The sequence below is a fragment of the Bufo bufo genome, chromosome 10 (assembly GCF_905171765.1).
Source record: "Bufo bufo chromosome 10, aBufBuf1.1, whole genome shotgun sequence".
In the NCBI taxonomy this organism is placed as follows: domain Eukaryota; kingdom Metazoa; phylum Chordata; class Amphibia; order Anura; family Bufonidae; genus Bufo; species Bufo bufo.
This window is the reverse complement of record NC_053398.1, coordinates 79,697,579-79,725,104: the sequence shown is the minus strand read 5'-3', so window position 1 is coordinate 79,725,104 and position 27,526 is coordinate 79,697,579. Positions and strand designations below refer to the sequence as shown.

Here is a 27,526-nt window from a genome sequence, read left to right as displayed (position 1 = left end):
CTTGGTTTTTCCACACGCTTCTTGCGACCCTGTTGACTATTTTGAATGAAACGCTTGATTGTTCGATGATCACGCTTCAGAAGCTTTGCAATTTTAAGAGTGCTGCATCCCTCTGCAAGATATCTCACTATTTTTGACTTTTCTGAGCCTGTCAAGTCCTTCTTTTGACCCATTTTGCCAAAGGAAAGGAAGTTGCCTAATAATTATGCACACCTAATATAGGGTGTTGATGTCATTAGACCACACCCCTTCTCATTACAGAGATGCACATCACCTAATATGCTTAATTGGTAGTAGGCTTTCGAGCCTATACAGCTTGGAGTAAGACAACATGCATAAAGAGGATGATGTGGTCAAAATACTCATTTGCCTAATAATTCTGCACGCAGTGTATAGCACATGATACAGTGTCTAGAACTGCAGCGATTTCTAGCAGATACGCTTTTCTACTTCAAAGCGCATGCGCAATGTAAAGCGAGTCTTGGCTCTGTTTAACCTGAGAACATGAACCAATACGCATGCGCGAGTGACGTCAATGTTCTCGCGATACCTCGGCAATGGCCGAGAGACGCCGGCGCTTGCGCAGACCTTCCTCATCTCCCTATTTAAACCCGCGAATAGCGCGGACACACCAGGTCCTCCCGATACCTCCGATCTCCTGCATCAAGGTCTGTTACCATGACATGCTGTATTGTTATGTATTATTATGCTATGCGCACTGCTCTCAGCCTCTCTCTCTCCATATATGCTCTCTCAGCCTCTCTCTCCATATATGCCTATACTGATTGGTCCTCTATGTTCCATGACCCTTTTGCCTGTCACTGATCCCTATCACTCATTGCTGTGAACCTTGGCCACTAAATATATAGTTGTATATATATGGTTCTCACCATCTCCAGGCTCATCCAGTAGATACGATTGTACTACTCCCCATAATAAGACTCTCTATCCATCTACCTATATAGTGTCAACATATGACACTGGGACAAAATATTGCATCTATATACCTGCAACTCCTCTGTTATGATAACCTTATTGTTTTTTTCCCCACTTCAACATTCTATCTCTATAGGCTAGCCAGTGACCATACTTTGTGACCATACAAGTATCTTTTGTTTCAACTTACACCGTCTATTGCAGTAATATAGTAACCTGTACTTATTGCATATCTTATGACCCTTCTATATACATGTTTCACAATAACCTTAAAAACGAAGACAATGACTACTTCCACGTCTTGCCAAGTATCATCCAACCTGCCCTTATATGGCACATCTATCCATATACTTGTGATAGACATCTATTGAAGCTTTAATATTTTGTTTTGTTTTGACATTTTCTGTACCAATTATTGTCCATTGATGCTGTACCTATGATGTACTAAAATATGATGTACCTATATATTTTTTAGGCTGTGATCAAGGTCCTAGTGGACCGAAACGTTGGCCATTGCATTTACAAAAGATCCATTTGCAATGGACAGTAAATAAAAGAATCTAACTTTGAAACATATCGAGTGCCGTGGTCTCTATATGTATACTCTGATTGACCTTCTCCACTGAGCACCGACAACCACAAACCAGGAGTGCCATCCACTATATTCACTATATGCTCGACTTCAAAAGGGAGTTTATAGTACAGACCGATGCCTCCGAAGTAGGCATTGGTGCTGTACTGTATCAGGAAGTCAACGGGAGAAGCATCCCGTTGTCTTCCTCAGCCGTAAGCTCACTCCAGCCGAGACTAGGTACAGTATAGTGGAGAGAGAGTGCCTGGCCATCAAGGGGGCACTTGAGTCTCTCTGCTATTATCTGTTGGGGAGAAAGTTATGTCTGGTGACCGACCACTCGACTCTTAAGTGGATGAGCCAAGCCAAAGAGAGGAATGCTCGGGTCACCAAGTGGTTCTTGTCTTTACAAAACTTAAAGTTTTCCGTGGAACATAGGGCAGGCAGGTTACATGGAAACGCGGATGCCCTGTCCCGCATACACTGTCTGGCGAGTGTTCACCCCCTCAGGGTTGAACAAAGGGGGAGGTAGGAATGAAGGCGCAAGAGTCCGTCATTGACGGAAGGTATGTGTCACTGAGATTCCTGGCCTTGGTGAGGTAAGAGCCTGTAATTTTAAGTGTCAGCGGCAGTTAGTGCTGACTGACACTATTTGTTAGTTAGTATGGCTGTAGAGCCGATCCGGGCCGGCTCTTATTGGGAGCAGCCAAAGCGCAGGGTGGGTGGCTTCTCCCCACACTCCAGGCCGGGTTTTGGCTGGGATATAAAAACCCAGCCAGCAGTCACTGCTGAGTGGATTATCCTCCACTTCACAGTGAAGCTGGTTCTGGGAGCTCTCTGCGCTGATGCCTGAAGGCCGTGTGTCAGGCGAGCAGGCCGCCTTTCAGCCTGCAAGTGGACTTTCTGAGGCTGAGCATTTAGCCGGGTGTGAACTGACACCCAGGATACCAGGTGAATGTTATTTAGTTTTTTCTGTGTGTGAACAAGCACCAAGCCTGAAAAGGGACTGTTTTGTTATATTAGGAGTGTGAATAAACACTGAAGATTGATTTAAAACCTGGTCCATTGCCTCTATATTGCGTCCGCTAACCTGCCTACTAGAGCAAATCCGCCCAACAACAAAATAAAAACCACAAGGCGTCACACAAAAAAACAAGCCCTCACACAGCTCCGTTCTATTCTACAGAAGTGAGCAAAGCTGCAATACCGGGAAAAGCCCATGGACAGACAAAATCTGGGCAAAAGCATGTGTTTCTTTCTATTCCTAGACAATCACTTTTCATATTTTTTTTTATAACACTGATCATAGTGGAGGGTACTGGACTGTATAGTTCAGCGGTGGGAGATAGAGTTGGCGTTAGCTGAAACTTAGTCTATGGGAAGCATTTCCATATCCACGGGTTCTTTCTTGTTCTGTATCAGAAGTGGAAACACAGATCTGCAGTAACTTAACTACGCCAACTGGACGGCACATTCTGAACTATGCCAACTGGATGGCATCTTTTGAACTACATCCACTGGACTACAACTGCACAGTAGGTAAACAATCTATGTGTTGCTACAGAAACTTTTTAAATAAAGACCAAAAAACTTATAAGGGTTGTCTACGATTAGGAACACCACCACCACCCTTAGTTATGATGAGAGGATGTGCGGAAGCATTTTGATATGGTGTCTTCTGTCCTATATTCACAGGTTCTTTCTTGTTGTGCATCAGGAGTGGAAACGCAGATCTGCAGCAACTTAACTACTACAACTGGATGGCACATTCTGAACTACGCCAACTGTACTGCACCATCGGAAGAACATCAACTGGATTGCACCATCTGAACGACATCAACTGGACTACAACTGCACAGTAAGAAAATAATCTATTGCATAAGTGTTGCTACAGACACTTTTTAAAGAAATACATAAAATGGTTGTCCTTGATTAGAAACTCCACCACCCTTACCTATGATGAGATATGGATGTGATTGTAACTCAGTTCCATTCAACAGAAGTGAGCTAAGCTGCAATACCAGGCACAGCCCATGGACAGACAAAACATTTTCTGTGCTGTGTATGCTATGCAACATTGTTTAAGTCAGTGTTATTTGATGTTGGGGGGGGGCGCTTTTTTAATGTTTGCCCTGTTGGTAAAATTCCCTGGAAATTGCCTTGGCCGGAAGTTGTGTACTTTCGGTCTCGGCCGAACCACACCACCCTCTCCACACCCATATTATCCCAATGGACTACATGTTTATAGCCCCCTAAAATACCTACTGGTTTATGAAGACTTGGAATAGCCAAATCAATTTTAATTAATCACATTAGCCACCCTAGAACTGCATGTGTTCCAATGTGGAACGCATGTTCACCGAAACCAGAAGTGATCCAATTTCCTGGTTCCGCCTCCCCACGTGAATTTCTCAAGCTGGCACACATCATATAGAGGTATATAAGGTCCATAGATTCGCCATACTTTTATATGCTTATATTGTATATGTATATTGACTGCTCCTGAGGAAGGGTGTATTTGAAAACCCCGGAAACGCGTCGAGCCTCGATTTAAATAAAGGCAATTTTTCCAGAAGTACCTTCTGTGGTGACTGCGGTTCTTCCTGTGATTCTACAAGCGATCCTGGCGGGGGAGTTTAGCCTACAGGTGTCTTGAGCTTATCCCATAGACTATCTCCCCAGTGAAGTGAGTCACTCATACGTATACCTACTTTTACTTTTTTATATGCTGTTATGCACTGATTGCATTTTATACACCAATTTTAATATACCTATCCTTATATATACCGATTATTCTATATCATAAAAACCTTGGATAAATATCCTTTGGGATTTTACTCTCTCTTTCACCTTATTTCATTCCCACACTATTTCATCTAGGTGACTGGTGCCCTTGTTGTGGCTGGGCTCTTCTTTTTCTTTTCCTTAATTATTGCTATATGCAGCAGCTTCTGCTGCACATTCAGCCACCTCCCGCAGCCTCTCACCATCTGCCTAAACACTAGTAGTTCCTTTTTTCCTACCCTTTGGTGCCCGGTAGTTATTCTAAGACCTTTTTTGGATTCTATCCAAGGGGAGAATGCAACTAACACTTTTTTTTTTTTTTGGGGGGGGGGGGGGGGGGGGGGGGGTTCCCTCCTCTCTCTACTTTACCCTCTACCCCTTCTTCCTACATTAAGGTGGTCTTAGGTGAGAGTTCTGTCCCAAGAAAATGGCGGATCATGGGGTGTAGGGTGGGGATTGGGGGGTAGGGGGATGTAGTCTATGGGGAGTTCTGGGGGGTATATGGGAGGGAATGCGCTGTGTCTCTCTTGAGGAGGATGAGGAGAGGTCTCATTGTTGTTTTGTTTTTTTTCCTCTCTGGTCTTTTGGGGCTTTGATTTGGTTGACTAAATGTCAATTAAAATATTAACCTGGAATGTTTGGGGACTTGATTATAGGCTTAAAAGACAAGCAGTTTTTGACCTTGTTCAGACCCATTTGCCTGCAATTGTATGCCTAGTGGAGACCCATCTTATTGGGGAAACGGCTCGGCGCCTTGATAGTGTCACGGATTATGTAGATAGCTGGAAGTTATGGATAAACATCCGACTGGCTTGATCCCAAACTAAGGAGCATAAAGGTGACCCCTATAAAACCCTATGAGCTCACCCTGACTGCTAAGCACATACAAGGGTCTCAGAGGTAGACGATTGCATGCCCTCGTATCTAGACTGTGTGACAACTGAAAACCCTATAATAGTGAGGGGACACGACCACCGGCTCCCTGCACTTAATACGGAGGGAGTCAGGGTCACCTAGAATCAAGCCAGCAAGGAAACACAATACATGAAAGGACTTATCTGATCAAGCAGCAACCGAAGTCTCCAGCAGTGAACACTTCAATCCAGGAAGTAGTATAAACCACAAAGTGAGGCAGTATGGGAGGGATTATAAAGGAAAGAGGATTAGTCTAAATAGGTGACACCTGGGAGAAGGAAATGAGATGACAAAGTGAAACCAAAACAAAGAACATCATGCAAGAGGTAGAAAAGGACGTCTGTCAGACCTTCTTACAGAAGTGGCGGTGACAGATAGAGGATGGGCTGCGCAGACATTCTATCTTCTCTAGTTATTCTAGAGGACTTTCAGTTTTAATTCATAAACGGATTGACTTTCTCTGCCAGACATCCTCCATCGACAAACAGGGAAGATATGTTTTCCTTTATGGTAAACTTACTGGAAAATTATGTATCCTGGCCTTCGTTTATATCCCCCCACCTTTTTCTTTTGGGGTACTTAATTCGTTGTTAACCTTTATAGATCATTGGCCTGAATGCCCAGTAATAATTAATGGAGACTTTAACGGTGTTATTGATCCAATGATTGATAGGATTTCAATGGGGGGTAATATGCAGTTGCCCCTACAAGGGTCACCCCTGGCAAGATTTTGTCAGGAATATGGTTTTGTTGATGTATGGGGCTGTGTAGGGAGAGGGAAAAGAGCCTACTCATGTGTAAGCAAGTCCGGAAACTCTATGTCCAGGATAGATCTGGTTCTGATAAATAAAGATTATTTGAGATGTATTAAGCGGATCATGTACCTCTTGAGGTTTCCATGGTGGACAATAAAGCCAGGGGCAGACCACCTTTTAGGCTAAATCCCCATTGGATTTCCTTAATGGACAATCATGACAGCATGGTGCAGGATATGACTCGATTTTGGTATATTAATTATAATTCAGTAAGTATTCAACTAGTATGGGATGCATTTCTGACTTGCCTTCTCAATACTTTCTCTTTTTTCTACTGTATTATTTCTGGAGAATTAAATTGTAGCAGCTGCCACTACATCCTTAAAGAGGACCTTTCATCAGTTTAGCCCTAGTCTAATTATGGTCTTACCTTATAGGGCGGCCCCCACTGATGCCATGGCACTTTTTTTTTTTATAAATATGATTAAGCTTCTATACAAGTCCCCTAGAGCTAGTCTGAATATTAATGGGAGTTTGACAGAGAGTTTCCCTTTGAGTAGAGGCACCTGTCAAGGGTGTCCTCTTTCCTCATTACTTTTTGACATCTATATTGAGCCCTTGGCAGCAATGGTGAGGCAGAATTACTCGATTTAAGGTTTTTGGGACATTAGGAATAGAAGATAAATCTCGCTATATGCTGACGATGTCTAATTTTTTATAAATAATACTAATCTAATGCTCCCAAGAATTATTCAATTAGTTAATTACTTTGAGGAAGTATCAGAACTAGATATCAATTGGTCAAAAACCACTCTTATGCCTATAGATAGATTTGAACTTTCCAGAGAGGGGCCCCTTAATATGTTGAAGATCTCTGAATCCTTTGAATATTTGAGCAGTATAATTTCCCCCAAGATTGAAGATTTTTGCATCTGAATTTAAATCCATTGATAACCAAATTGAGATCCAAAGTAGCAATATGGCTTAGCCTTCTTCTATCTAGAGCTGACAGAATATCCTTTACTAAGATGGTGATTTTACCTCAGTTCCTTTATGTTCTCAGGAACTCCCCAATATGGATTGACGCTAAATTTTTTAATTGGTCGATAGAATCATTAATTACCTACTATGGGCAAAAAAGCAGGCAAGACTTAAACTGCAACATCTATATAAGCCAATAGAAAAAGGAGGGGTGAACCTTCTGTACTTTAAGGGTTATTTTATATCTGCACAGCTATGGCTTTTTTGTCATTGGAAAAAGAGCCCTCTATGTAGCTCATTGATGAATAGATTGGGCTATGATAATATCTTCACCCTACTTGAATTTGAGCAGTTATCTAGAAAGCACCAGGATTATGTTGAAACAAGGAAACTTTTCAGTAAGTCCTGGCGCACTGTTAGAAGATGGTTGAGAATAAAGGACGCCCCTTTGGCATAATGTTCAACTGCAAGTTTTAGACCAACTAGGAGGAGATCAATACTGGCAAAAAAATAAAATTTTCTATCTTTCACAAGTGGTGAGGCAGGGAGAAGTACTTTCGTTTTTGGAGATAACACCAAGAGAGAATATAACTAATTTACTATGGTTTAGATATACAGTATACAGCTTCGTTCGGCACTTTTTAAACTCAAAGATAAATCCTTATTGAATGAATTAATAGGGAATATAGGGCACGATGTTAAGATTTCTAAAATGTATAAATTATTGTTAAGATCACTATTTAACATTAGCTCCCCTGTTCAAAAAGCTTGGAGAGCTGATTGCCTAACGTTGAAAGGAGATGATTGGGAAAAAATTGGGGGCAATTTGAAATTATGCAAAATAAAAGGAAAGGTTCCAGCACTTCGTATTCCGGTTATTGCTTAGTCTTTATTTCAATACTGATTGCAGATTACATCTTGTGGAAATCACAACCCACCACAGCAACAGGTTCACCTCTTAACTTGTTGCGGTGGTGGGATCGGATTTCCACAAGATGTAATCTGCAACCAGTATTGAAATAAAGATGAAGCAATAACCGGAATACGAAGTGCTGGAACCTTTTATTTTATTTTGCATGTTGAGAGGACTTGTCCGGTTTGTTCCGTGCATGGGGAGGATTTGGTGAGCTGGAATTTACCTTTTTCGTGAACCTAATTTGAAATTAGTGTCTAATAATTTTAATCACGTTTTGGTCCAATTTAAAAGTTTACACAGAATGCATGTTACGCCAATATGGCTTAACAAATGTGGTCTTAGAAACACATCTAATTGATCATGGTGTGATTCACCGGGGGGTGATTTTGTGCACATGTTTCGGTCCTGTATAGAATTAAAACATTATTGGGGAGCAATCGATAGGGTTATCAAGGAAAAATTGAAAATAGTGATCCCCTTTATGTTAGAATGCTGGATATTGGGTGACCTCTCTAAGGTAAACGGTCATAAAGATAAAAAGGCCCTTTTATTAAGAATCATGTTTTCGGCAAGACTTCTGATTACTAGGGTCTGGCTCTCCACGGACACACCAAATGTAGCTTTATGGTTAAATTTGGCGAATGAGATCAAGAGATATGAGAGGGTTCTTTACAGAGAAATATAGAGGAAAAATGGACTAGGATATGGGATTTCTGGAAATGATATTTCTTTTTACTTTTAGTTTTTCCCCTCTGGAGAAACGCATTGCTAAAAGGGTGGTGGTTGGGGAGGCTGTTTGGGCGGTTAATAAAATGGAAAAAATTTATTATTCGTGTTATATAATTTATATTGAAAATTATTGTCTGACTTTCAATAAAATATATTAAGTATAAAAAAAATATCTCCTATGCGGTGAACGTTGTAAAATAAAATTATTTTTTTTAAAAAACACGCGATTTGCCATTTTTTAGTCACCTTGTCCCCCCAAAAAAATAGGATACACTGTTCTATTATGAGCCGGACGTTCCATAAAATGCGGAATGTATGCGGCTTTTTTGATGTGTTTTTTTTTTTGCGTGGTATCAAATGGTATTGAGTATTGCAATACTTTTTTATGGTATCAAAACCGAATCAAAAGTTTAGTATCGATACAACCCTAGATCTTATCATATAAGGGTTAATTGACCTCTGTGATATACTGCTCATGATGCTTCTTACCTTTTGGTATACAAATTGCATTTTTAACCCTTTCTCAGCAGCAGAGTCCCTCCACTCTGTTAGCCATTTCAGAAATAAAGGATTTGGGCAGGGAAGCATAGGCCGCTTGCGTCCAAATGTGACCCCACTAGGCATCTTCACTCATCTAGTTTCAGCTGGATATCCGGACCACCATAGTTTCTGAGAATAATTTAATATACATCAGGTTAGTCAAAACTGATACCAAAAGCATATACAATCTGTAACAAAGTACTTTTACACAGTATACAACCACAATAGACTGTACAATGATCATTGGAAAATAAGAGCAGTTGAACTATTGAAAAAAGGGTTTTACTATTTTACTTGCTTTGTATACAAAGTCTTATTTTAAGGGGTGTGCACCCAACAGAGCCAGGTTGGGAACGAGCACATGAAGTATCTGCATTCTAGATATATTTTGCTTTTACTGAATGGAGAAGTTTTCAAAACAATGGCACAAAATAATAATATGTTTTTTTCTTTATAATGAAAGTCAATGGCAGATATATCTAAATACAGTAGAAGGGTATACAGTTGCACCATATAAGTTTGGAACCATCTGCGAAATGACAACACAAAAAATGTTTACTTCCTCTTTTTTTCAATGGGCATACAGTTATATCTCTTTTTGGAAAAATACTTTTTTTTTCTTTTAAAAGTAGATATGATCCTCGCCTAAATATGGCCATACACCTTGAATAGTTATCAACTGTACAGCTATTCACGTGCATGTGTTCATTCATAGTGGGGTGAAGGGATGAAGCCACTACCAGGTCTAGCATGTCTAAATCTTCTTTCTCCAGACATCTGTCATTAAGTTACGGTTGGCACACCCCCATGCACATTATGGTCGGCTAGTCCCACCAAAATCAGTATGTGCATCTGGTATTCATCTAATGCATAAGGTTAGCTGTAATTACTTCATATCTGTCTGTAAACGGATAGAGCCGGACAAAAAAAATCTGAGCATGCAGCGTTTTTTTGTCTGGCACTATTTGGCATTCAACATCCCGACTGAGGAGCCAAATGTATGTGCACTATTCCATATAAAACTATAGAGCGGATGTCGGGGCTTTAAAGATGGCACCCGCACCAGAGCACAGCGGGCACCTGCCCAATCAGAGTGCCGTACATGTGCGGCACTGGAGCTCAAATCACGTCCTGCAGTGCAATATATGGACTGTGCTGGTATCCTATGGGTTAACTCCTTAACCACTTCAGCCCCCAGTGCTTAAACACCCTGAAAGACCAGGCCACTTTTTACACTTCTGACCTACACTACTTTCACCATTTATTGCTCGGTCATGCAACTTACCACCCAAATGAATTTTACCTCCTTTTCTTCTCACTAATAGAGCTTTTATTTGGTGGTATTTCATTGCTGCTGACATTTTTACTTTTTTGTTATTAATCGAAATTTAACGATTTTTTTGAAAGAAAATGACATTTTTTACTTTCAGTTGTAAAATTTTGCAAAAAAAACTACATCCATATATAAATTTTGCTCTAAATTTATTGTTCTACATGTCTTTGATAAAAAAAAAATGTTTGGGTAAAAAAAAAAAATGGTTTGGGTAAAAGTTATAGCGTTTACAAACTATGGTACAAAAATGTGAATTTCCGCTTTTTGAAGCAGCTCTGACTTTCTGAGCACCTGTCATGTTTCCTGAGGTTCTACAATGCCCAGACAGTACAAACACCCCACAAATGACCCCATTTCAGAAAGTACACACCATAAGGTATTCGCTGAAGGGCATAGTGAGTTCATAGAACTTTTTATTTTTTGTCACAAGTTAGCGGAAAATGATGATTTTTTTTCTTATTTTTTTTTCTTACAAAGTCTCATATTCCACTAACTTGTGACAAAAAATAAGAAGTTCTATGAACTCACTATGCCCATCAGCGAATACCTTGGGGTCTCTTCTTTCCAAAATGGGGTCACTTGTGGGGTAGTTATACTGCCCTGGCATTCTAGGGGCCCAAATGTGTGGTAAGGAGTTTGAAATTAAATTCTGTAAAAAATGACGAGTGAAATCCGAAAGGTGCTCTTTGGAATATGGGCACCTTTGCCCACCTAGGCTGCAAAAAAGTGTCACACATCTGGTATCTCTGTATTCAGGAGAAGTTGAGGAATGTGTTTTGGGGTGTCTTTTTACATATACCCATGCTGCGTGAGATAAATATCTTGGTCAAATGCCAACTTTGTATAAAAAAATGGGAAAAGTTGTCTTTTGCCAAGATATTTCTCTCACCCAGCATGGGTATATGTAAAATGACACCCCAAAACACATTCCCCAACTTCTCCTGAGTACGGAGATACCAGATGTGTGACACTTTTTTGCAGCCTAGGTGGGCAAAGGGGCCCATATTCCAAAGAGCACCTTTCGGATTTCACAGGTCATTTTTTACAGAATTTGATTTCAAACTCCTTACCACACATTTGGGCCCCTAGAATGCCAGGGCAGTATAACTACCCCACAAGTGACCCCATTTTGGAAAGAAGACACCCCAAGGTATTCCGTGAGGGGCATGGCAAGTTCCTAGAATTTTTTATTTTTTGTCACAAGTTAGTGGAAAATGATGATTTATTTTTTTATTTTTTTTTCATACAAAGTCTAATATTCCACTAACTTGTGACAAAAAATAAAAACTTCCATGAACTCACTATGCCCATCAGCGAATACCTTGGGGTCTCTTCTTTCCAAAATTGGGTCACTTGTGGGGTAGTTATACTGCCCTGGCATTCTAGGGGCCAAAATGTGTGGTAAGGAGTTTGAAATCAAATTCTGTAAAAAATGACGAGTGAAATCCGAAAGGTGCTCTTTGGAATATGGGCCCCTTTGCCCACCTAGGCTGCAAAAAAGTGTCACACATCTGGTATCTCTGTATTCAGGAGAAGTTGAGGAATGTGTTTTGGGGTGTCTTTTTACATATACCCATGCTGGGTGAGATAAATATCTTGGTCAAATGCCAACTTTGTATAAAAAAATGGGAAAAGTTGTCTTTTGCCAAGATATTTCTTTCACCCAGCATGGGTATATGTAAAATGACACCCCAAAACACATTCCCCAACTTCTCCTGAGTACGGAGATACCAGATGTGTGACACTTTTTTGCAGCCTAGGTGGGCAAAGGGGCCCATATTCCAAAGAGCACCTTTCGGATTTCACAGGTCATTTTTTACAGAATTTGATTTCAAACTCCTTACCACACATTTGGGCCCCTAGAATGCCAGGGCAGTATAACTACCCCACAAGTGACCCCATTTTGGAAAGAAGAGACCCCAAGGTATTCGCTGATGGGCATAGTGAGTTCATGGAAGTTTTTATTTTTTGTCACAAGTTAGTGGAATATGAGACTTTGTATGAAAAAAAAAAAAAAAAAAAATCAGCATTTTCCACTAACTTGTGACAAAAAATAAAAAATTCTAGGAACTCGCCATGCCCCTCACGGAATACCTTGGGGTGTCTTCTTTCCAAAATGGGGTCACTTGTGGGGTAGTTATACTGCCCTGGCATTTTCCAGGGGCCCTAATGTGTGGTAAGTAGGTAAATGACCTGTGAAATCCTAAAGGTGCTCTTTGGAATATGGGCCCCTTTGCCCACCTAGGCTGCAAAAAAGTGTCACACATGTGGTATCGCCGTATTCAGGAGAAGTTGGGGAATGTGTTTTGGGGTGTCATTTTACATATACCCTTGCTGGGTGAGAGAAATATCTTGGCAAAAGACAACTTTTCCCATTTTTTTATACAAAGTTGGCATTTGACCAAGATATTTATCTCACCCAGCATGGGTATATGTAAAATGACACCCCAAAACACATTCCCCAACTTCTCCTGAGTACGGCGATACCAGATGTGTGACACTTTTTTGCAGCCTAGATGCGCAAAGGTGCCCAAATTCCTTTTAGGAGGGCATTTTTAGACATTTGGATACCAGACTTCTTCTCACGCTTTGGGGCCCCTAGAATGCCAGGGCAGTATAAATACCCCACATGTGACCCCATTTTGGAAAGAAGACTCCCCAAGGTATTCAATGAGGGGCATGGCGAGTTCATAGAATTTTTTTTTTTTTGGCACAAGTTAGCGGAAATTGATATTTTTAATTTTTTTCTCACAAAGTCTCCCGTTCCGCTAACTTGGGACAAAAATTTCAATCTTTCATGGACTCAATATGCCCCTCACGGAATACCTGGGGGTGTCTTCTTTCCGAAATGGGGTCACATGTGGGGTATTTATACTGCCCTGGCATTCTAGGGGCCCTAAAGCGTGAGAAGAAGTCTGGAATATAAATGTCTAAAAAATTTTACGCATTTGGATTCCGTGAGGGGTATGGTGAGTTCATGTGAGATTTTATTTTTTGACACAAGTTAGCGGAATATGAGACTTTGTAAGAAAAAAAAAAAATAATTCCGCTAACTTGGGCCAAAAAAATGTCTGAATGGAGCCTTACAGAGGGTGATCAATGACAGGGGGGGTGATCAATGACAGGGGGGGTGATCAATGACAGGGGGGTGATCAATGACAGGGGGGTGATCAGGGAGTCTATATGGGGTGATAACCACAGTCATTGATCACGCCCGTGTAAGGCTTCATTCAGACGTCCATATGCGTTTTTCAGATCCGATCCATCTATCAGTGCATCCGTAAAAATCATGCGGACATCTGAATGGAGCTTTACAGGGGGGTAATCAATGACAGGGGGGGTGATCAATGACAGGGGGGTGATCAGGGAGTCTATATGGGGTGATAACCACAGTCATTGATCATGCCCCTGTAAGGCTTCATTCAGACGTCCGGATGCGTTTTGCGGATCCGATCCATCTATCAGTGCATCCGTAAAAATCATGCGGACATCTGAATGGAGCTTTACAGGGGGGTAATCAATGACAGGGGGGTGATCAGGGAGTCTATATGGGGTGATAACCACAGTCATTGATCATGCCCCTGTAAGGCTTCATTCAGACGTCCGGATGCGTTTTGCGGATCCGATCCATCTATCAGTGCATCCGTAAAAATCATGCGGACATCTGAATGGAGCTTTACAGGGGGGTAATCAATGACAGAGGGGTGATCAGGGAGTCTATATGGGGTGATAACCACAGTCATTGATCATGCCCCTGTAAGGCTTCATTCAGACGTCCGTATGCGTTTTGCGGATCCGATCCATCTATCAGTGCATCCGTAAAAATCATGCGGACATCTGAATGGAGCTTTACAGGGGGGTAATCAATGACAGGGGGGGTGATCAATGACAGGGGGGTGATCAGGGAGTCTATATGGGGTGATAACCACAGTCATTGATCATGCCCCTGTAAGGCTTCATTCAGACGTCCGTATGCGTTTTGCGGATCCGATCCATCTATCAGTGCATCCGTAAAAATCATGCGGACATCTGAATGGAGCTTTACAGGGGGGTAATCAATGACAGGGGGGGTGATCAATGACAGGGGGGTGATCAGGGAGTCTATATGGGGTGATAACCACAGTCATTGATCATGCCCCTGTAAGGCTTTATTCAGACGTCCGGATGCGTTTTGCGGATCCGATCCATCTATCAGTGGATCCGTAAAAATCATGCGGACATCTGAATGGAGCTTTACAGGGGGGTAATCAATGACAGGGGGGTGATCAGGGAGTCTATATGGGGTGATAACCACAGTCATTGATCATGCCCCTGTAAGGCTTCATTCAGACGTCCGGATGCGTTTTGCGGATCCGATCCATCTATCAGTGCATCCGTAAAAATCATGCGGACATCTGAATGGAGCTTTACAGGGGGGTAATCAATGACAGGGGGGTGATCAGGGAGTCTATATGGGGTGATAACCACAGTCATTGATCATGCCCCTGTAAGGCTTCATTCAGACGTCCGGATGCGTTTTGCGGATCCGATCCATCTATCAGTGCATCCGTAAAAATCATGCGGACATCTGAATGGAGCTTTACAGGGGGGTAATCAATGACAGGGGGGTGATCAGGGAGTCTATATGGGGTGATCACCACAGTCATTGATCACGCCCGTGTAAGGCTTCATTCAGACGTCCGGATGCGTTTTGCGGATCCGATCCATCTATCAGTGGATCCGTAAAAATCATGCGGACGTCTGAATGGAGCTTTACAGGGGGTTGATCAATGACAGGGGGGTAATCAATGACAGGGGGTAATCAATGACAGGGGGGTGATCAGGGAGTCTATATGGGGTGATCACCACAGTCATTGATCACGCCCCTGTAAGGCTTCATTCAGACGTCCGTATGCGTTTTGCGGATCCGATCCATCTATCAGTGCATCCGTAAAAATCATGCGGACATCTGAATGGAGCTTTACAGGGGGGTAATCAATGACAGGGGGGGTGATCAATGACAGGGGGGTGATCAGGGAGTCTATATGGGGTGATAACCACAGTCATTGATCATGCCCCTGTAAGGCTTTATTCAGACGTCCGGATGCGTTTTGCGGATCCGATCCATCTATCAGTGGATCCGTAAAAATCATGCGGACATCTGAATGGAGCTTTACAGGGGGGTAATCAATGACAGGGGGGTGATCAGGGAGTCTATATGGGGTGATAACCACAGTCATTGATCATGCCCCTGTAAGGCTTCATTCAGACGTCCGGATGCGTTTTGCGGATCCGATCCATCTATCAGTGCATCCGTAAAAATCATGCGGACATCTGAATGGAGCTTTACAGGGGGGTAATCAATGACAGGGGGGTGATCAGGGAGTCTATATGGGGTGATAACCACAGTCATTGATCATGCCCCTGTAAGGCTTCATTCAGACGTCCGGATGCGTTTTGCGGATCCGATCCATCTATCAGTGCATCCGTAAAAATCATGCGGACATCTGAATGGAGCTTTACAGGGGGGTAATCAATGACAGGGGGGTGATCAGGGAGTCTATATGGGGTGATCACCACAGTCATTGATCACGCCCGTGTAAGGCTTCATTCAGACGTCCGGATGCGTTTTGCGGATCCGATCCATCTATCAGTGGATCCGTAAAAATCATGCGGACGTCTGAATGGAGCTTTACAGGGGGTTGATCAATGACAGGGGGGTAATCAATGACAGGGGGTAATCAATGACAGGGGGGTGATCAGGGAGTCTATATGGGGTGATCAGGGGCTAATAAGGGGTTAATAAGTGACGGGGGGGGGGGGGGGTGTAGTGTAGTGTAGTGGTGCTTGGTGCTACTTTACTGAGCTACCTGTGTCCTCTGGTGGTCGATCCAAACAAAGGGGACCACCAGAGGACCAGGTAGCAGGTATATTAGACGCTGTTATCAAAACAGCGTCTAATATACCTGTTAGGGGTTAAAAAAAACACATCTCCAGCCTGCCAGCGAACGATCGCCGCTGGCAGGCTGGAGATCAACTCTCTTACCTTCCGTTCCTGTGAGTGCGCGCGCCTGTGTGCGCGCGTTCACAGGAAATCTCGCGTCTCGCGAGATGACGCATATATGCGTGACACTGCGCAGGGCTGCCACCTCCGGAACGCGATCCTGCGTTAGGCGGTCCGGAGGTGGTTAAGTACACAGCCATATTACACCTTAAGGACCAGGCCATTTTTTGCAAATCTGACCAGTGTAACTTTAAGTGGTGATAACTTTAAAACGCTTTGATCTATCCAGGCCATTCTGAGATTGTTTTTTCGTCACACATTGTACAGTACTTTATGACACTGGTAAAATGAAGTAAAAAAAAATAAATCATTTTTATTTATTCAAAAATACCAAATTTACCAAAATTTGGGAAAAAATTGCACATTTCCAAGTTTCAATTTCTCTACTTCTATAATACATAGTGATACCTCCAAAAATAGTTATTACTTTACATTCCCCATATGTATACTTAATTTTAGTTTTTGGGGACGTTACAAGGCTTAGAGGTTTAGAAGCAAATCTAGACATTTTTAAGAAATTTTCAAAAAAAAAACAATTTTTAGGGACCAGTTAAGGTCCGAAGTCACTTTGTGAGGCTTACATAACAGAAACCACCCAAAAATGACCCCATTATAGAAACTACACCCCTCAAGGTATTCAAAACTGATTTTACAAACGTCGTTAACCCTTTAGGTGTTCCACAAGAGTTAATGGCAAATGGAGATGAAATTTCAGAATTTCTATTTTTTGGCAAATTTTCCATTTTAATCCATTTTTTCCAGTAACAAAGCAAGGGTTAACAGCCAAACAAAATGCTTTATATATTTATGTTTTTGGAAGGCAGATTTTGCTGGACTGGTTTATTTACACCATGTCCCATTTGAAGCCCCCCTGATGCACCCCTAGTGTAGAAACTCCATAAAAGAGACCCCATCTAAGAAACTACACCCCTCAGGTATTCAAAACTGATTTTACAAACTTTGTTAACCCTTTAGGTGTTGCACAAGAGTTATTGGCAAATCGAGATGGAAAATTTGCCAAAAAATTTTAATTCTTAAATTTCATTTTAATCCATTTTTTCCAGTGACAAAGCAAGGGTTAACAGCCAAACAAAATGCTATTTATTGGCCCGATTCTGTAGTTTGAAAAAACACCCCATATGTGGCCATAAACTACTGTATGGACACATGGTAGGGCGTAGAGGGAAAGGTGCGCCGTGTGGTTTTTGGAAGGCAGATTTTGCTGGACTGGTTTATTTACACCATGTCCCATTTGAAGCCCCCCTGACGCACCCCTAGAGTAGAAACTCCATAAAAGTGACCCCATTTTGGAAACTACGGGATAAGGTGGCAGTTTTGTTGGGACTATATTTAGGGTACATATGATTTTTAGTTTATCTATATTACATTTTTGTGTGGCAAGGTTACCAAAAATAGAAATTCTGAAATGTCATCTCCATTTGCCATAAACTGTTGAGGAACACCCCTAAAGGGTTAATAAAGTTTGTAAAATCAGTTTTGAATACCTTGAGGGGTGAAGTTTTTTAGTTGTGGTCGCTTTTATGGAGTTTCTACTCTAGGGGTGCATCAGGGGGGCTTTAAATGGGACATGGTGCCAAAAAAAAAGGCCATCAAAATCTGCCTTCCAGAAACCATACGGCATTCAATTCTTTCTGCGCCCTGCAGTTTGGTCATACAGCAGTTTACGACCACATATGGGGTGTTTCTGTTGCAGAGTTTTGTTTGGCTGTTAACGCTTGCTTTGTTACTGGAAAAAAAACTGATTAAAATAGGAAATTTGCCAAAAAATAGCTGTTTTGGCAACGTTTTTATTTTATTTTTTTGACCATGTTCATCTGAGGGGTTAGGTCATGGGGTATTTTGATTCTTACGGACGCGGCAATACCTAATATGTCTAGTTTCTTTTAAATTATTTATGTTTTACACAATATTATCTTTTTATAAACAAAAAAAAATAACATTTTAGTATATCCATAGGCTAAGAGTCATTTTTTTAAAATAGTTTTTAGCCGATTATCTTAGGTAGGAGCTAATTTTTTGCGGGATGAGAGGACGGTTTTATTGGCACTATTTTGGGGAGCATATGACGTTTTGATCGCTTGCTAGTACAATTTTTGGGATGTAAGGTGACAAAAATATACCTTTTTTTTACACCATTTTTATTTTTTTACCGTGTTCATCTGAGGGATTAGGTCATGGGGTATTTTTATAGAGCAGATTCTTACGGACGCGGCGATACCTAATATGTCTATTTTTTATTTTTATTTTAGTTTTACTAAATAATATTTTAGATTTTAATTTTTTTTTAGTTTTAGTGTCTCAAGTCTGAGAACCAAAGTTTTTTTTATCTGATAGTCAGTGGCTAAATTGGGATATAAATTTAGTACTCCATGGAAGTGTGGTACTCCCTGAAGCAACAGTCAATGCAGAAGCCCGGATCATCGGGGCACGTGTCACACTGAGTAGTCGTGTCCTTCCATATCCTCCTCATGTGACACACTCTGCACTTTTTTGGGGTCCGTCGCTTCTTTCCAGTATGGGGGACCACACCTGGAAAGTGTTGGCCAGGGACGATCCGAGCGCCTCCAGTTCCCGAGGTACTCCGGCCTGCTCTTTCCTGGTCAGAAAAGATCAGGGCCTTGAGGACTGCGTCATAGAACTGAAGGAATGTCTCTGTGTTGCCAGCGCTCCGGGACAGCACAAAAGAGTTGTACAAGGCAACCTGTACCAAGTAGACCGCAACTGTTTTGTACCATGCCCGGGTTTTGCGCATGGCATTATATGGCTTGAGGACTTGATCAAAGAGATTAACTCCTCCCATATACCAATTGTAGTTGACGATACAATCGGGCTTGAGGACAGTATAAAGACATCCCTCTAGTCCTTATATCTGACCAGCAACAGGTTTCCACTGGTAAGGGCACAGGTCGCACCCCTGGGGATAGGTACCTGGAGGGGGTGGGTAGGGAGGCGCATAGATTTTTCCGCACGGTCCCACAAGCGGACGTGGATCTGGCGTCGAGGGACTGGAACAAGGGGATACTAGTATAAAAGTTAACCACGTACAGGTGGTAACCTTTATCTAGCAGTGGGTGCATAAGGTCCCACACAAGTTTCCAGCTAACACCCAGTGGGAGGACATTCTGGGGGTTGAATACGGGAATCTCGCCCCTCATACACACGAAACTTGTAAGTGTCCCTGAGGTACTCTCACAAAGTTAGTACAGCTTCACGCCATACCTCGCCCGCTTTGAGGGCACATACTGGTGGAAAATAAGTCTTCCCTTCAACGCAATGAGAGACTCATCAACCACGACCTCCCTTCCAGGTACATAGGCCTGTACAAATTTGGCGCCAAAGTGATCGATGACCGGCCTGATTTAGTACAGGCAGTCATAGGCAGAATCACCTTGGGGGGGACATGCTGCATTATCTGTCCCGTGTCATGGCCGTATTGTACAGTGGGGCCTGGTAGAGGATGTCCCCACTCCAGTAATGCCTGACACTAGGTTTCTTGACTAGGCCCATGTGCAGCACGAGGCCCCAAAACATCCTCATCTCGGCTGCACTGACCGGAGTCCAGCCATCGGGCCTAACCAAAAAGGAGCCCCGGTGTTGAGCAACAAACTGTTGGGCGTACAGGTTTGTTTGCTCCACCATTAGATTTACAAAGTGGTCACTGAAAAAAAGACTAAAGTAATCGTATTCAGTGAAGCCCACTGTGGAAATCTGGATTCCTGGTTGGCCTTCAAAATCAGGAATCACAGGCTCAAAATGCTCTGGGGTATACCATGCAAGTTCACCGGCAGGGGGCTCCGGTGGACTTAACTGGTGGGCCGGAAAACTAGTACAAGCCACAGAGCTGCTCGTACTAGGGTGGGCCACAGGGTCCCTAGCATGGCGGTCCCCTTGCTCCGCCTGGGGCCGTCTCCGCCGCCTTGGGGGCTCATCATCATCGCTAGATGATGAGGACGCGGATGACAAAAGGAAAGTGGGGTCATCCTCGTCCTCACTGGGGCTCTCAGACTCGGAGGCAAGCTGGGCGTATGGGGTGATGCAATCAGAAACTGTTTTTTTTTTTTTATTCCACTAACTTTCCCTGAATATCCCTGCCTAACCTAACCTTTCCCTAACCTTTCTCTAAATACCTGGGGGCACAGATGGGGGTGCTGGGGCACAGATGGGTTGCTGGCTGACGATCCCTGGATCCTGAGCTCTTTACAGATGGGGGTGCTGGCTGGAGATCCAATGCAGCGCTCCTCTCTCCTCGGCTCCCGTGCTGAAAATGAGGAGGAGAGGAGCGCTGCTCTAATTTCAAATGCCCGCCCGCCCAATGAGAGGCAATCCTGAGAGGTGATGTCACATCACCTCTCAGGATCGCAGAATGGTGATTGGTGGTGTATTATCACACCGGAAACGCAGCAAACCGCAGGTCTGAATTGACCTGCGGTTTGCTGCGATCTCCTACACGGGGGGGGCCTGTCAATGATTTGAGCAGGCATCGGGTTCTGACCACCGCCCGGCAGTGATCGGAAATACATAGGACGTACAGGTACGCCCTGTGTCCTTAAGTACAGGGACATCAGGGCATACCTGTATGCCCTATGTCCGGAAGAGGTTAAAGGGGTTGTCCCACAAAATATTCTACAGTTTTCAAACCAGCATCTGGATCTGAATACTTTTTATAACTGCATGTTATAAAAATATTTTGTGTAGCCACTGAGTTATTCAATAAAATGTGTCTGTACACTGCGTGCAGAATTATTAGGCAAATGAGTATTTTGACCACATTATCCTCTTTATGCATGTTGTCTTACTCCAAGCTGTATAGGCTCGAAAGCCTACTACCAATTAAGCATATTAGGTGATGTGCATCTCTGTAATGAGAAGGGGTGTGGTCTAATGACATCAACACCCTATATTAGGTGTGCATAATTATTAGGCAACTTCCTTTCCTTTGGCAAAATGGGTCAAAAGAAGGACTTGACAGGCTCAGAAAAGTCAAAAATAGTGAGATATCTTGCAGAGGGATGCAGCACTCTTAAAATTGCAAAGCTTCTGAAGCGTGATCATCGAACAATCAAGCGTTTCATTCAAAATAGTCAACAGGGTCGCAAGAAGCGTGTGGAAAAACCAAGGCGCAAAATAACTGCCCATGAACTGAGAAAAGTCAAGCGTGCAGCTGCCAAGATGCCACTTGCCACCAGTTTGGCCATATTTCAGAGCTGCAACATCACTGGAGTGCCCAAAAGCACAAGGTGTGCAATACTCAGAGACATGGCCAAGGTAAGAAAGGCTGAAAGACGACCACCACTGAACAAGACACACAAGCTGAAACGTCAAGACTGGGCCAAGAAATATCTCAAGACTGATTTTTCTAAGTTTTTATGGACTGATAAAATGAGAGTGAGTCTTGATGGGCCAGATGGATGGGCCCGTGGCTGGATTGGTAAAGGGCAGAGAGCTCCAGTCCGACTCAGACGCCAGCAAGGTGGAGGTGTAGTACTGGTTTGGGCTGGTATCATCAAAGATGAGCTTGTGGGGCCTTTTCGGGTTGAGGATGGATTCAAGCTCAACTCCCAGTCCTACTGCCAGTTTCTGGAAGACACCTTCTTCAAGCAGTGGTACAGGAAGAAGTCTGCATCCTTCAAGAAAAGCATGATTTTCATGCAGGACAATGCTCCATCACACGCGTCCAAGTACTCCACAGCGTGGCTGGCAAGAAAGGGTATAAAAGAAGAAAATCTAATGACATGGCCTCCTTGTTCACCTGATCTGAACCCCATTGAGAACCTGTGGTCCATCATCAAATGTGATATTTACAAGAAGGGAAAACAGTACACCTCTCTGAACAGTGTCTGGGAGGCTGTGGTTGCTGCTGCACGCAATGTTGATGGTGAACAGATCAAAACACTGACAGAATCCATGGATGGCAGGCTTTTGAGTGTCCTTGCAAAGAAAGGTGGCTATATTGGTCACTGATTTGTTTTTGTTTTGTTTTTGAATGTCAGAAATGTATATTTGTGAATGTTGAGATGTTATATTGGTTTCACTGGTAAAAATAAATAATTGAAATGGGTATATATTTGTTTTTTGTTAAGTTGCCTAATAATTATGCACAGTAATAGTCACCTGCACACACAGATATCCCCCTAAAATAGCTAAAACTAAAAACAAACTAAAAACTACTTCCAAAAATATTCAGCTTTGATATTAATGAGTTTTTTGGGTTCATTGAGAACATGGTTGTTGTTCAATAATAAAATTAATCCTCAAAAATACAACTTGCCTAATAATTCTGCACTCCCTGTATGAGCACCACCTGCTCTTTGTTTTTTTCTTTTTTCTTTGTCCTGCTCACCGATATGGCCGCACATGCTCAGTTTCATTCTTCAACTGCCTCCTGAGTTGTGATAGGAGGAGCTGAGACACGCCCACTGAGCTGCAGCAGAAAAGACACTCCCCTTGAGCTGTCAGCTTGATATACATCTAGGAGAGCAATGAATGTGGAGATCTCTGGATCCATGTGAGGTACAGGGCTGGTTCTAGCTTTGTTAGAAAGGTATTGCTATATACTATATGATTTTTTACATTATTCATGGGATAACCCCTTTAACTCCTGCCTTGTCGAAGATGATATCATACTTCCTTGCAGTGTGGCACTTCAGTAGTCAAGAATATATCATATACATGCAGTTTTGACTACATACCCGATTTTAAGGCTGCATCTCCCAATCTTGTTTAAAAGTTTTAGACCAAGGATCAGCAACCTTCAGCACTCCAGCTGATGCAAAACTACAACTCCCAGCATGGAAACATGCTCAGCAGTTCTTTTAACTCCTGTAAAAGTAAATGGAGCATTCTGGGACTTGAAGTTTCAGGCCACCTCGAGTGCCGGAGGTTGCTGGTCCCTGCTTTAGACTGTCAGCTTTAGGCCTCATGCACACGACCGTTGTGTGCATCCGTGGCCGTTGTTCCGTTTTCCATGATTTTCTGCGGACCCATTGACTTTCAATGGGTCCGTTGAAAACTCGAAAAATGCACCGTTGTTCATCCGCGGCAGTGATCCGTGTTTCCTGTCCGTCAAAAAAATAAGACCTGTCCTATTTTTTTGACGGACAACGGTTCACGGACCCATTCAAGTCAATGGGTCCGTGAAAAAACACGGATGCACACAAGATTGGCATCCGCGTCCGTGGTCCATGGCCGTAGGCTACTTTCACACAGACGGATCCGCAGATCCGTCTGCATAAAAGCTTTTTCAGAGCTGAGTTTTCACTTCGTGAAAACTCAGATCCGACAGTATATTCTAAGGCCTCATGCACACGACAGTATTTTTTCACGGTCCGCAAAACGGCGTTCCGTTGTTCCGTGACCGTTTTTTTTTCCGTGTGTCTTCCTTGATTTTTGTAGGACCACCAGACAAGAAAAGTGAAAAAAAAGTCAAGTTTGCCTTGAAAATGATAGGAAAAAAACGGACATGGATCACGGACGCGGATGACAATCTTGTGTGCCTCCGTGTTTTTTCACGGACCCATTGACTTGAATAGGTCTGCGAACCGTTGTCCGTCAAAAAAATAGGACAGGTCATATTTTTTTTGACGGACTGGAAACACGGATCACGGACGCGGATGACAAACGGTGCATTTTCCGAGTTTTCCACGGACCCATTGAGAGTCAATGGGTCCGCAGAATATCACGGAAAACGGAACAACGGACACGGATGCACACAACGGTCGTGTGCATGAGGCCTAACACAGAGGCGTTCCCATAGTGATGGGGACGCTTCAAGTTAGAATATACTACGAACTGTGTACATGACTGCCCCTGCTGCCTGGCAGCACCCGATCTCTTACAGGGGGCTGTGATCCGCACAATTAACCCCTCAGGTGCCACAGAGTTCCGATCGGAGTCTCAGTTTAATCGCTGTCTATGACCGGCCGGGCGCTCCTCCTACTGGTAAGTGACAGGTCTGTGCTATAAGCAATGCGCCGCACAGACCTTTCACTTACCAGTAGGAGGAGCGCCTGGCCGGTCACAGACATCGCAGCTCGAAGGTAAGTATAATGCTTCTAAAAATTGCTAAGTAACCATGGCAACCAGGACTGCAGTAGCGTCCTGGTTGCCATGGTTACCGATCGGAGTCCCAGCGATTAAACTCTCTGCTGCCACCAATGATGGGGGGGGGGGATTTTAATTAGGATGTACAGTAATGAATGAATGTACAGTAATACAGGGGAGGGAGAGGGGCCCACTGGCCACCAATGAATGTACAGTAATACAGGGGAGGGGGGCCCACTGGCCACCAATGAATGTACAGTAATACAGGGGAGGGAGGGGGGGCCCACTGGCCAGCAATGAATTTAAAACTGGGGAGGGAGGAGGGTGTGCCCCCTCCTGCCTGGCAGCACCTGATCTCTTACAGGGGGCTATGATACGCACAATTAACCCCTCAGGTGCGGCACCTGAGGGGTTAATTGTGTGGATCACAGCACCCTGTAAGAGATCGGGTGCTGCCAGGCAGCAGTTATTACACAGTTCTCAGTATATTCTAACTAGAAGCGTCCCCATCACTATGGGAACGCCTCTGTGTTAGAATATACTGTCGGATCTGAGTTTTACGATCTAACTCAAATCAGATGGTATATTCTAACATAGAGGCGTTCCCATGGTGATGGGGACGCTTCAAGTTAAAATATACCATCGGATTGGAGAAAACTCTGATCCGATGGTATAATAGGGACTCCTGACTTTACATTGAAAGTCAATGGGGGATGGATCCGTTTGCAATTGCACCATATTGTGTCAACGTCAAACGGATCCGTCCCTATTGACTTGCATTGTAAGTCAGGACGGATCCGTTTGGCTCCGCACGGCCAGGCGGACACCAAACTTTATTTTCATGTCCGTGGATCCTCCAAAAATCAAGGAAGACCCACGGACAAAAAAACGGTCACGGATCACGGAACAACGGAAATCCGTTTTGCGGACCGCAAAAAAAAACGTCCGTGTGCATGAGGCCTTAGAAGGACAGGCTCACATCTCTAGCTGCTATACAGCCTCAGATGTACCAAGATAAAGCAGCCTTCCCCTCTTCAGTTGGCTATGATCTCAGTCTGCAGGGAATGATGGAAGGCCAGTGGAGGAGAGGGGAGAAACAGATCCTACTCTCTCCCTGAGTAACTACACATGTCTTGATGGGGAGGGTAACGTTGAGTCATGTACACGTTATCAATCCCCCTTGCTACATCAATCAGATACCATCCATGCTGTTTGTCACATAAGGGGGAGGTATATTTTTTCTAGAAAATAAGTGAGAAGATGAGTGCTTGCTCTTCTAATCAGCACTCCATGCCTAATTAATTTATTGATACCATGAAGTTTAACAGCATCCGGATGACAGCGGCAAATAAGTCACACCAAACACACCACAAACATACACACATTAAAAAATTTACATTTTATACTGTCCCTATCTTGTCCATACATGATCTTTAGTGTGTAATCCGAAGACCACTTGATCATTGAGAGAAATATAATATTTTTATTAATAAATAAATATATTTATTTTTATGAAAAATTTTTCACACAACTGACTGTCGCCATTAATAGTTGTTTTCAATTACAGTAGGTTTTCTTTATTTTAACCCTTTTGCTATCAGTGTAGTACATGTACGGCGCTGGTAGCGCTGTGCAAGCATGAAGCCCACTCGCGCGTGCAACGGGCGTCATGGCCGGCAAGTCTCTGCTGTTTCAAACAGCAGAGACCTGCGGCTAATTACCGCAACTGGCAATAATGCCAGTCACGGTAATTAAATGCTTTCGATGCCGTGATAAAGTGAGATCAAGCTCGCGCTTACGGACTTCCTACCTATGCCCTGTGTGTCCAATCAGGGCATAGATAGTTGTGCTGAATACTGGTAGCTTTACTGAGAAAGCTAGCAGTTTTCAAACTGCAATTCTTATTTTGGCCTCCAGATGGCAGGCCAGGATAAGAAATTAGCAAAAGTGAGCTAAATAAGCTAGTAATAAATTCCGGATAAACCAAAATTAAAAATTAAAATAAAAATGTAATAAGCTCATATATGAGGCACATAATGATCACAAAAATATTTTTTTTAAATAAAAAAAAAAAAAATATATATAAAAGTTTAAATCACCCCCCTTTCCATATAATTAAAAAATAAATAACTAAATAACTATAAATATAAACTTCATTGGTATGACCGCGACCGAAAAATGCCCATACTATTAAAATAGAAAAAAAATATATACCAATACGGCGAATGGCGTAATGGAAAAAAGGGTCAAAATGGCCAATTTGACATTTTTTCATTGCTTCTCTTAATAGTCAAAAAAGGGAATAAGAGGTCAGATCTGAGGTATGTCTGCACTCTGGATTACCTGGAGTAAATGCATAAATCTGAAAGGATAATCCTAAAACATAACATTTAATTTAGTATGCCAATAAAATTCTAAATATTCTGTGCGAAGACGAACAATGGGATAAACGGTTGATAACCACTATTACATGTAACCCATGATTATCCCAAAACATAAATACAATATTTAAAGTGCACTGAGTAACCAGTGTGTCCTACCGATACCCAGGGACGGTCGTCAGATGCTACACCACACGATATTGAGGTAGTTATTCATCCTGTATGGATATCCGGATGAATCTCAGGGAAGATAACATACGGCTGGCAGTCAAACACATGTGTGCAGGGTCCCTAAGCGGTCCCTATAGCTGTCTAGCCAGTAAGCCCTGTAACTAAAGGTATGGTAGCAGCCTCATCACAGGGCACTCGTCCTTATAAGGACGACCCCGTCCGGAACCTGTCCCTAACTCTGAAGTGCTGTATGTCCCTAAAAATGGATGAGCAAAGTCCCTACACGCATGGGGCAGTTCATCAGGGGAGATGATAAAGAATCTCGCAGGTCGATCCTAGATGAGACGGTCAAACCTGCAGACCAGAAATGACACGTTCAGTCAACTGGTCTTGAGGTACACCAAGATGGT

General features: G+C 42.9%; 1 protein-coding gene across 1 annotated transcript in view; it reads right to left on the bottom strand.

Moving 5' to 3' along the window:
- The window catches only part of MUS81 (MUS81 structure-specific endonuclease subunit), a 499,563-nt gene that overhangs the window by 305,082 nt on the left and 166,955 nt on the right, over positions 1–27,526 (bottom strand). Inside the window, exon 2 of the mRNA XM_040410299.1 lies at positions 9,077–9,256. Within this exon, the coding sequence (XP_040266233.1) occupies positions 9,077–9,211 (135 nt within the window). The 5' untranslated portion in view covers positions 9,212–9,256. The remainder of the gene's footprint in view (positions 1–9,076; positions 9,257–27,526) is intronic.